Raw genomic sequence first — 11,467 nt, 5'->3', positions numbered from 1 at the left:
AACATAAAAATTTGCACGGTATTTCGCTGCCAGCTGTCGATATTACAGCTTATCTTCTTCTTAACAGCGTTCTAACTGTTAATGGTTGAATTTGAATTAGCTCTTGTTAAAGTGTGAACGACTACAAGCAATTATTGAATAACAATTACCATAGTCGAGAAGAATTTCCTAACTACTACCCTTGTTTCTTATTTGAGGATTTGATGGTAGAAAAGGACAACTAATCAGAACATCAGTAAGTAGAGTCAACAGCTGAAAAAAGAAAATCGTGAATAATATATCTTATCTGATAGCAACAATTTAGTATATAATAAACTAATGTAAAGCATGAGTAAGACTATTCTTATAAAAAAAATCACAATTTATTTAATGTAACAAGGCGAAAGACTAAATATATAATATGGTAAACAAATTGACACATATATAAGAATAAATATATTAAGCATTTTCAATGTGTAAAACAGTAACTGGAGGACGAGAATCACAATGCTCCATATGATTATTAGCCACAGCCTTATATCTAAATCTCTTGAAGCAATGTTTACATTTGTAGCTTCCTAAAGCAAAGTCGCATCTATTATGAACACGACTTCGGTGTTGTGAAAGACTAGGACTTGTACAGAAAGATTTACCACATTTGTCACACACATATGGTCTGATGCCTTCGTGGAAGTTTAAGTGATCCAATAGGGATCGAGAAGATATGAATAATCGAAGACAGTACTTGCATTTATGTTTTGAAATGTTCCTATGCATATTTTCGTGAAGAATAAGTCTGAAAGTACAAATGAGTTAAGGTTGCATAGAAACAAAGTAGGTTCTCTTACTTGGATTTTATTCGAAATCCTTTTGAGCAAAACTGGCACATAAATCGAGAGGTGGTTTTATGAGTAAAGGAATGATCTAAAAGTTTATGGGCGGACGGGAAGCCTTTTTCACAGATTTCACATTTCCAACCAACCTTTAAATTAGATAATAGGTACTCACTATTATATTGATTTCAGTAAATGTCACATACCTTTGTATGATTTGTTTCATGTATTCTCTTTTGCTCAACTGTTTTTAAGTTCTTTTTACAATATTTACAATTGAGAGAGTTTGGAAACTGATCTGGATCGGATAAATGAAATACTTTGTGTTGATCCCTTTCCGTGTAGGTATCAAACTCCTTTTCGCACGCAGAACAGTAGGGTTTAGTTGGTCTTTCGCTTCTTCTAGCCTAGTGCATAACATAATATTAAAATATAATATATAATATTGTATGCAGATAAAAGTTTATCTTAGCAGGAAAATTGAATATGTATACATACATAAATAGTTAATTAGATACCTTGATTTCCTCTAGAGAAGGGAAAGGCTTCGCCGATGCGTCAGGTCTTTTGACAGTTTGCATTATAACAGTATACTTCTTATTTGCATTTCTGACAGTAAATTTACGAGGGTTGACAGCCCTCATCGTCGTTACTTGTTTCATTATTTTATCTAAAATTGGTTTGTCTTTTTCTTCAATTGGCGTGGAGTCTGTGTGAACTGAGGATGATGGAGTGACTTCCTGAACCACTTCCTTGTCAAATATTTCATCACCTAATATTGAATCCTCAATCTCATTAGATTGAGCTATAGAATTTGGTTTGGGTTGAAAAGTATGATGCAATGCATGGTTCTTTGCAGCTCTGCATGCCACATTATTATAAAGACGGAAAAAGTCATTTGATGTTATCTTTTTGTTGTCCAACTTAAGAACAGGAATTGGAGCAAGGATTTGTTTCTTGTCTCCAGCAGCTTTTTTGACTTTCTCAGCAACAGCTTCAGAAATTGGGCATTGCTCACTGATTTTTACGTTCGTTGTATGATAACTGAAATCTTCTCCGTTTTGTTTAGAGAATGTATATTGAGATGCACTAAGGGATCCACGGCTATAAATCACTTTTTCTAATATTTCAATTTCGTAGGCAGACATATCTAAAGATTTGTAAAAAATAAATTATAAAAATATTTAATAATTAAGCAATAAAAATATACACCTGGAAGTATAATGACAGGTTTTTCATCCAATTCACAGCACTCTAAGTTAAGAAGGGCCATTTTAATCATTGGAAGAGCAGACATAATAATTATTCGATGTCCTTCAAAACTATGTTGCCCATTAGAGATGATGACATCAGTAAATTTTTTTCCTTGTTGACACTCTAATACATATTCAGAGATTTCATTCATCCAGGACGGATATATTAAAGTCACTTTTTCATTTGAAAAACTATAGTCATCTAAATCCAATGACACTGAGTTAGAACCAACGCAGTTATCACCGTCCGGTTCATGTGAAACATATGTGGGTTTGCCGTTTTCTTTACGCATACTTAATGTATGCCTTATATCTTCCCATTTGTCAATATTATGAGGGAAAAATGCTGGAGCGAATGATGTACTAAAAATACTGTCCATATCAGACAAACTACCATCATAAAAATGATCAGAACAAATGAGACTATCTGAACTTGGTAACCATAGACTTCCATCTGAATTTACTCTTCCAATTCTACGTATCCAAGCTCTATATTGTTGACTAACTCGATTTGGAAACTTGATAAATTCGACATCATTGTCGTTTGTATTGTTATAGCATCCAACAACACAACAATAACTATGTTTTGAAATTACTTTACGATAAGGCTTGGGAGGAATATGACGCTTAGATTTCTTAGGAGGTACATTTTCATTTTCACTTGTATCGAATGTTCTGAAGTTATTAAATAATATGAAATATCATATATGGTTAATATATATGAACACTGTACTCATACCGACGCCAATTCAAAATGAAATACAAACCTAAGTGATGATGACATGGAGGATTCAATCACTTCCTTTTTGACTATTGTATCTTGAAAAAGATGAACCCGTTCTTTACAGGACATGCGAAGATCCTTGATCTCTTCTTTAGTCATGACAGGGAAAAAAATGGGTTTGTAAGACGGGTGCTCAGGATTAAAGGTGTCTGAGTTTTTAAGAAAAAAATGCCCATTACATATTCTGGAGAGGAGTTGAGGAGTGGGATGATCCGAGTAATGCAGACGAATGGAATCCATCCAAACTGCATTTTTGATAGGATTCTGTGGAAATTCCAAGAATCGAAGACCATTAACAAGCATATCTGAGTGATTGGGACAATCCTTGATGAAACATTCCGTCGGCATCTCGGATGGTTGCTCGCTACAGACTTTTTCGATCTTCATTTATTTTCGAGTTACGCAGACATCATTGAATTCAGTAGAGGGCGCCACATTTGTTGTTGGCAAGCGTCCTCTAGCTCTCGTTTCTATATACTAGGGAACTTCCATCATATATCCCTGTCTCCCCTTCCCTCTCTCTAGTTTCTCACACTAGGCATCATATTCTTAGGCATAAAAGTTAATTATGTATTCTACTTTGGGTTGATTTTTTAAATTATCCTGGTTTCAAGTAATCTTTGTTTGATTCCGAATTGTCATGACACTGTAACGCCCGACATCTGTTGTCTATATTTTGAACTAAAAAATATTAAAATATTCAATTAAAGAGTACAGTAAAAAAAGATGATAATTGATCATTATTAATACATAAGTTATGTATAGAAATCTAAATTCATATGATTTCCTGTATTATTAGGCATGTAAAAATTGTCTAAATACTAGTGAGTGTAAATAAAAAAGAAAAATATTTGTTGACAACTTTGATAGGCTACATTATTTTCTGATATAGATCACCATAGTTGAAAATAATATGAACTGCTAGTATTGCTGGTACATTCTAAAAAAATTGAAAAGACTGCAGTCCTATGATTATGACCGGACTGGTCATAATAAAATTTGTCAGTTCTGGGACCGGTCCGTGTGGTAACTAAAACAGCTGAAATGACGTAGTTACTAACCTGACAATAGTGTTGGATCGGTCTAAAAAACTAAAAAGACTACAGTCTTATTAGACCGCTTCTAATAAAAATTTTCAGTCCTAAAAACCGGTCCTTATAGGTCATTTGTCGAAACTACAATAGCTGAAATTATGTAGTTACTACTAAATTACGTCATTGGAGTAGCTGAAATTACATCATAATTCATTACCACTTTCAAAGAGACAATATGTAGGAGGGGTGTGACTAGAACCAAGGAATACTAAAAAAAGTTCTAGGGTAATATGAATAACTAATAAGTAATATCACTAATATGATATTACTTATTATTAATGTTAAATTAATGTATTAATTATTTTTTTATTTCTTATATTATTCAATCATAGTGAAGAAAATGAAAGGTTAGATAGGACCGTAGGACTGAAGGACGGAGTATCGTTCCTTAGGACCGTTGAATTGTAAAAAAGATCGGACTGATAAAGAAAGACTGAATGGGTGCGGGATAAAAACTGATAAGGGGATCAGTCCTGGAACCATCGATATAGGTCGGTGCCTTGGACATACATTTTTTATAAATATTTTCCAGTACTAACTATGTCCTATCAGATATTCAACATTACTTCTTTCAATTGTCTCGATTGTTTTAAAGCTTTAATTAGTCTTGATCAAGAGAAAAGATTAATGAAGTTTAAAGTAGGAAGTGTGGCGACAACTTATTATTATACGTTCTAGGTATCATTAATTATTTTTTTGATTTTTATATTCTTCAATCCTAACCAGGAGTGAAGAATAGCAATAAAGATAGCTAGGATTGAAGGATCTAGGATATTGGTCCTTTAGACCGTTGAATGGTAAAAAAGATCGGACATTTAAAAAAATACTGATTAGGCCATCAGACGTAGGACTGATCCAACACTATATACCAGAATACTTTAAAAAAACGAAAATTAAAGTAGTCACCCGGATAATTTAAATAATGCTGGGAGAAGAGCAGCATAAATGACATGATCAGCTATGATTGAAGGAAATAAACACAAACCTCAATACGTATGAAGCAATGAAATTTCTCCGATGTCGATCCTCAATTCTACTCCACGCCCAACCATAACTTACCTAAACTTATAACTCCGCAATAATTCATCAATGGTATCCCCTATTTAAATAGCAACTCCTAAAATCCATTCATCTTCCATTATCATATTATTTTCATCAAGATCACTATAAAAATTGTAGTGGTAAGGATCACTACTCGCATATACATTTTAATTTTCAAAATAGGGAGAACATATTATTAAGAGCTCTAATATTTTGCAAGTTACCAGCATATACTTTTTTTGAAAAGTAAGCACCCGAGCATACAGACAATTTTCACATCCATACATATAATATGTATGGGTGTAAATCCTAACCAAATTTTAAGTGTAAGAGTGTCGTTTTTGGTGGCAACCTGAACTGTGCTTATATTTTCTAAGGTGTTATCATTATTTTTGAGGAGAAAACATATAACCTAAAATAAATAAAGTGTAAACGCTAGTGGGCGAAATGACAGAGAGTAATGCTATGGAGTTATGTGTGTATGTCATTTTTAGACTCAGAATAGAATTGAGGATCGACATTGGAGCCATTCCTGCCTATGATTTTACTTGATACGAAGTGGGCTTTATATGCATTTCCTTCATTTTATATTTGCTCGCAGCTAATTTAATGAAACATCAGGACAGATAAGCTGATCTCCTCATAAAGATTCTTCAAATCGTTAAGGTTGCCGTTTTTATTTTTGGTTTCTTTTTTTACATACCGGAAATACTTATGATTTACAACACTAATTATATGATTCCGAAAAATAATTTATAATCTTGTTTGCTATTTCAAGCTGTAATTTACTTTAAGCTTAATCATTAATAATAATAGGGTTCTTGTAACAGTGAAGAAGTGGAAATTTTTATTTATTATTTTGATTGGTAATTATATTTTATCGAAGGACTCATTTTAACTCTTACAAAAAATAAAAATTCATTATTTTTAATTAATAATATAATAAATAATTAATTGTATAGTTTACCCCTACATAAAACAATATACCTTGATGGACCTAAGTATCTTGCATATAGCTAAATAATATTTTTTTTACATTTTCCTTTAATGTATTTCTTTTCTAAATTTTTACAAGTTGAATATATTTTTAATTCTTTTACTATTGTTATTTTGTTGTTTATTTCAACGGAGCTATTTTGATATCGGCACTCAACCTCAACAAAACAGTGTTCAAGATATTTTTTGTTTTTATTTCTTGACTTCAATTGACGATTATTAATTAATGATAAAAATAAAGATATTCTTTAATATTATATGTGGAAATGAGTGGAAATTTGATGGATGACATATGTGACAAAAGGATCGAAACAACACTTGCAAGGATTTTATTGGGTAGAAATGAATTACAGTTTGATAGCACTATCATTGATTACATCAAACTCGACTTTCCTAAACTTCAAAAGTTCGTTGATACATGTCATAAACTCTATTGTGAGTACGAAAATGTTGATTGTCTTTCTAAGCTTCCTTTTTTGATGCCTCTGGTTGTTCAAAAGTGCATTTGTATTCAAATTCAACCATTCCTTCGTGGTCCGTCAACCCATGATGACATTGAGTCATTACTTGACAAACTCGTCAACTTGGCTAATATTCATGGACAAAAGTTTGAATATTTTCGCCTTCATCTTCCTTTAATATTGGAGGACAAGAAGATACTCTTTACTCCAAGAGAGACTCCTTCTTTTCAACTTGAGGAATTAGATGCTTTGTTGTTTAATTTAAACCCCTATCATGGCCAAAATATTATACAAGGGTCATATAATACCTTTTCAGAATATTTGGATATCCATTTTCGTCTTCTAAAAGAAGATTTTACTGCGCAGTTGAGGTGTGAAGGGACATTTAAAACTCTTGGCTTTTGGAAAAGTAAGGGCCAGTTGGATGATTTCTATTACACATTGACCCCCAAAACTTTTGACATAGCTAAAATCAAAGTAGGGTCCCTTTTCGTGATATCAAAAAGTATATATGCACGAGTTTGTGGAATCAAAATTCGAAGGAATGAGTGCATGATATCCCTATTTTCTTCGTCATGGAAATTAAAATTAGAGGAAATCTATGAAATTGAAGAATTCAATGTGTTTTTTTGAACCTTACTATCAAGTTTTGAGAGCTTTGCATCAAATGAAATCTTTAGGTAGATTTGAAAAATATTTAATATTTACTTCAGATAAAATCGATCAATATTTACTTTTATTAGACAAAAAAATTAATTTTATATCTGTTTATTCAACGAAGAAGTCAATCCATCATCCCAATATCTGTAACTGCGAAGATTTTTATAATCTTATGCTTCAAAAAAAATGTCACAACAATCCCTGATGGTCCATTAATTACATTATCTGAGGCTCGTAATAAATTACTAAAGGATATTAGTATCATATCATTAACTAAATTGCAAGTTGATGCATTAGTCAATTCTATTTCACAAGAAATGACGTTGATACATGGGCCTCCAGGTACAGGGAAGTCTTATATTGCTAAAATAATAATTCAAACATTTCTAATAAATAAATCAGTTATTTTATCAAGAAAGATCTCATCCCCAATTCTCATAGTATCATATTCTAATCAAGCTTTAGATAAATTATTAGAAGAAGTGCTGCCATTTACTTCCAAGATTTTAAGGATTGGTCATCAGTCAGTGTCTGATAAACTGACGAAGCTGCATGAGATTCACGGGTATTTTAAAGAAAAAGGACTTTTCCCTTCCGAAATTTATAAATATTCAAGAGAGTCTAATAAGATCTTTCCTTCAATTTTACTCGAAAATATTCATATCTGTTCTAAAGTCGACATTATTGGAATGACCTCAACTTCGCTTGGTAAAAATTTCGAATTGGTGCAAATATTAGCTCCAGAGGTAATTTTAGTCGAAGAAGCAAGTGAAATGTTTGAATCTCACCTTATTACATCTCTTGGAAAGTTGACTAAATACTGTATACTTATTGGGGATCATAAACAGTTACGACCAAAAGTGGCTACTTTTGACATTTCTATCAAAAATGGCCTAGAAGTATCTTTGTTTGAAAGATATATATTAAATCATCCTGAAAAATGTGTTCAACTTAACGAGCAGCGTCGTTGTTGTTTAGAATTGTTCAAATTAATATCCAATGTATTATACCTAGATTTAAAAAATCATTGTTCATCCAACATTAAGGGACATGTTCTAGGCTGTGATTCTAATATTCAAGTTTTTAACCATTCTTTTCGGGAAGAAGGAGATTTATTTAGCAAATGTAATTCATTCGAAGCTGAAATGTCAGTAGCTTTAGCTGAATATTTAGTCAGATGTGGACATCGAGAACAAGAAATTACAATATTATCAGCCTATAAAGGACAAGTTGATTATTTAAAAAGGGTATGTTCAGAAACCAATGTTGAATATTTTTTAATATAAATTATTAGTAATTATTATTTAATTTTCTAGATTCTACAAGAATCAAACATTCTAAGGGATATTCAAATTCAAACGGTTGATAACTTTCAAGGAAGAGAAAACGATATTATAATCCTGTCCTTAGTAAGATCTGAAAAAGAAACCATAGGTTTTCTTTCTATAAGTCATCGCGTCACCGTTGCATTAACCAGGGCTAGAAGAGGCCTTTTTCTTATTGGAAATATTAACCATCTTGGGAAAAGTCCAGTATTTGGAATGAAGTGAAATCTTATTCAATACAAGAAAATATTATTTCCAATAAATTCAATTTACATTGTCCTAATCATAAAAATGAAACTTCTTTTAAAATTTCCTCGTCCATCGATTTCAAATCAGCTTCATGTTCTATGATCTGTGGTTTCAAATATAAAAACTGTGGCCATACATGCAAGAGATCTTGTGAATTATCCCATTTATGGCATGAAGATGATGGGTTATGTACCGACCCATGTTCGATTAAATGCAAATTTGGTCACGTTTGTAGTGGAGGAAAATGTCATGGATCTTTTATTCCTTGCCCATTATGCCAGAAGATAGTGAAAGAATTATTGCTTGAATGCGGCCATATTTTAAAAGTTTTTTGTTATAGACAAGAGGACGAATTTTTTTTAAATCGATGTACATCAATCGTAGAAGAATCCCTTCCCAGGTGTGGACATGTGATACGTAGGCCTTGTTGGAATAAAAACAATTTCATTTGTGAAGAAACCTGTGGGAAGGTACTCTCGTGTGGACATGAGTGTGAGCTCAAGTGTCATCTTAATTCTAACCACAACATTTGTGAAAAGTCGTGTACAAAGATATATTTGGATTGTAATCATACTTGTAATATGAAATGCTACGTTAATTGTCCTATAATATGTCCCAAATTAGTTTCTAAAAGACTAAATTGTGGTCATGTGATAGAAAATGTTGAATGTGGTAAAAAGGTTTTTTGTACTGAAAGGTGTAATAGGGAACTGATATGTGGACATGGTAACTGTAAACGATTTTGTTATGAATGCCAGGATTCTGTACTTTGTGATCAAAGTCAATGCAATGAAAAAATTCGTGTCAATCTTGAATGTGGTCATACACAGACAATAAAGTGTTCATCTGCAATTAAAAAGTGTGACTCGAAATGTACACGCAAACTTTTATGTGGTCATCCCTGTACTGGAATCTGCTCAGATCCTTGTGACAACACAAAATGTGACGCTTTGATTGAAACAAATACCTTGAGCTGTGGTCATGTAGGATTAAAGAAATGTAAAGATCAGAATAAAAATATTCCGTGCAGTGAGCTTTGTCAGGGAATAAACAAGATCTGCGGTCATCCTTGTAAAAATAGAACTTGCTCTGATTGCTTAAGTGGTGAAATTCATTTTCCTTGTCAAGAACCATGTGAAAGAACTCTACTTTGTGGGCATAAATGCCCAGAAATTTGTGGAGCACCTTGTCCGCCCTGTGATTCGAAATGCTTAATTACTTGTTCGCATTTACAAAAGTGTAGATCAAAATGTGATGAACCATGCCAGCCTGATTGCAAGGTACATACAAATAGTATTTATGGTATTTAAGTTTTTATTATTCAATTTCTTTTATCCAGAGCAAATGTGGATGGTCTTGTTCTCACGGAAAATGTGGATTCAAATGCATAGGAAAAAAATGCAGAAAGTGTGATAATTTGATTTCTATTAATCAAAATGGTCTGAAGTTTACAGGTCGATGTACTGGGATTAAAACCGATGATATCAAGTTTTCCCCCAAATGTACTGATCCTAATAACAAAAATATGTATGTTTTGTTTTTAATCAATATTGAATACTTAATTAGAAATTTAAATTTTATTTAAAGCTACCTCATGATGCCCGATTGTGGACATTGGATTCGTGAGGATATTTTCAAAGGTTTATTAAATAGTAACATTGTTGGAATGTTGAAATGCCCAGAATGTCAGTTGTCTATTATTTCCTGGATACATGGTTACAAGAAAGAAATGAAATTGAAGAACAAAGATGAAATTATTGGAGTTCAAGATATATTTTTCAGTCTTAAGACAAATCTTATCAAAAGAAAGACGTCGTTACTTATATCATTAAAAGGTTATTAGAAGCAATTTAAACATCCTAATTACTTACTTTACATTTATTTTCAGAGTCTTCGTTCAATGAAGAGACAAAAGAGAGACTGTGCCATCGACTGAGTAACATGAGTCTTTCCCGCACAATAGCTACAGAAATTATACTGAACCTACTTCAATTCTTAGACATCCATGTCAAAGAAAATAATTCTGAATTATATACTCTTCTAATTCACCAATTACAGAATTTAAAAGAAATGCCAATCGGAAAGGATTATATAGTTCAATTTAGTCATTTCTTATCTTGTAAAGGATTCCCGAAACTCGAGATAAACAATTTTTTTTCTTTTGACATGAATAATTGGACGGTGTCTGGAAATAAACTTGAAAATATAGTTTTGTGATGTTTAACCTAAACATATGACCAAGGTTTCTGTTTTTGAAGAATTTTGGATATAATATTGAATTAGATGCTTCTATTTGTTTTTTTAGAGTTATTGCTTTTCTTGAATAGTGGTCATTCCACATTAATTAAGAAATGTTTTTTTTATAAGTTTTTGTCATAAAAAGGTATTTTACTCTCTCCAAATTTTAACATTTTGTAGTTAAGAAATAAAACTAAAATTTGAGTACATTTTGAATAGAACACTTACAGGGGCATATCCATAATAGTTATAGTTAAGATTGGATAATATGGCTTTTCATTTGAAATTTTTTGTATACACAAGTTTTTACACACATAGCAAAAATAATAATACATATCACTGATCTATGAAAGCGTAAAAAATAATCTGGAATGTCTACGTAAGGAATGACCTGTATATCAAATTTCATCTCATTTTCAGAGAATAAGTTGGGTTCTTTGAAGTGGAATGGTCAAATATTATTGGCTTAGTTTCTACCATTTCATAAAAGTCTTATTTATTGTATTTGGTTGAATATCTGAATGGAGGTTGTTATATGTATATTGTATATATCA

At 31.9% G+C, this 11,467-nt stretch overlaps 2 protein-coding genes across 5 annotated transcripts; one reads left to right on the top strand and one right to left on the bottom strand.

The window, feature by feature from the left end:
- Positions 1 to 347: 347 nt before the first annotated feature.
- LOC121127554 (uncharacterized) lies at positions 348 to 4,031 on the bottom strand. 4 transcript variants are annotated; one of them, XM_071892948.1, is made up of 7 exons: positions 3,911 to 4,031; positions 2,833 to 3,530; positions 2,025 to 2,740; positions 1,331 to 1,962; positions 1,019 to 1,219; positions 828 to 961; positions 348 to 775 (listed from the first exon to the last, which is right to left on the bottom strand). In XM_071892948.1, the coding sequence occupies exons 2-7, from the start codon at positions 3,234 to 3,236 to the stop codon at positions 439 to 441; spliced, it is 2,424 nt and encodes an 807-aa protein (XP_071749049.1). In that variant the 5' UTR covers positions 3,237 to 3,530; positions 3,911 to 4,031; the 3' UTR covers positions 348 to 438. The 4 variants fall into 4 exon arrangements, with proteins under 4 accessions (XP_071749049.1, XP_071749048.1, XP_071749047.1 ...); XM_071892947.1 differs by lacking the exon at positions 3,911 to 4,031 and adding an exon at positions 3,787 to 3,898; XM_071892946.1 differs by lacking the exon at positions 3,911 to 4,031 and adding an exon at positions 3,747 to 3,829.
- A 2,101-nt stretch (positions 4,032 to 6,132) lies between these two features.
- Positions 6,133 to 11,120, top strand: LOC121127696 (uncharacterized). The gene is given in 7 exon segments (XM_040723128.2): positions 6,133 to 7,068; positions 7,185 to 8,348; positions 8,418 to 8,619; positions 8,622 to 9,955; positions 10,015 to 10,202; positions 10,263 to 10,510; positions 10,564 to 11,120. Coding segments are annotated over 7 exon segments (4,287 nt in total). The 5' UTR covers positions 6,133 to 6,246; the 3' UTR covers positions 10,893 to 11,120.
- The last annotated feature ends 347 nt before the right edge of the window (positions 11,121 to 11,467 follow it).

Source organism: Lepeophtheirus salmonis, chromosome 13 (assembly GCF_016086655.4).
Source record: "Lepeophtheirus salmonis chromosome 13, UVic_Lsal_1.4, whole genome shotgun sequence".
In the NCBI taxonomy this organism is placed as follows: domain Eukaryota; kingdom Metazoa; phylum Arthropoda; class Copepoda; order Siphonostomatoida; family Caligidae; genus Lepeophtheirus; species Lepeophtheirus salmonis.
Note: the sequence above shows the minus strand (reverse complement) of the source record. Positions and strands in the feature narration are given on the sequence as shown.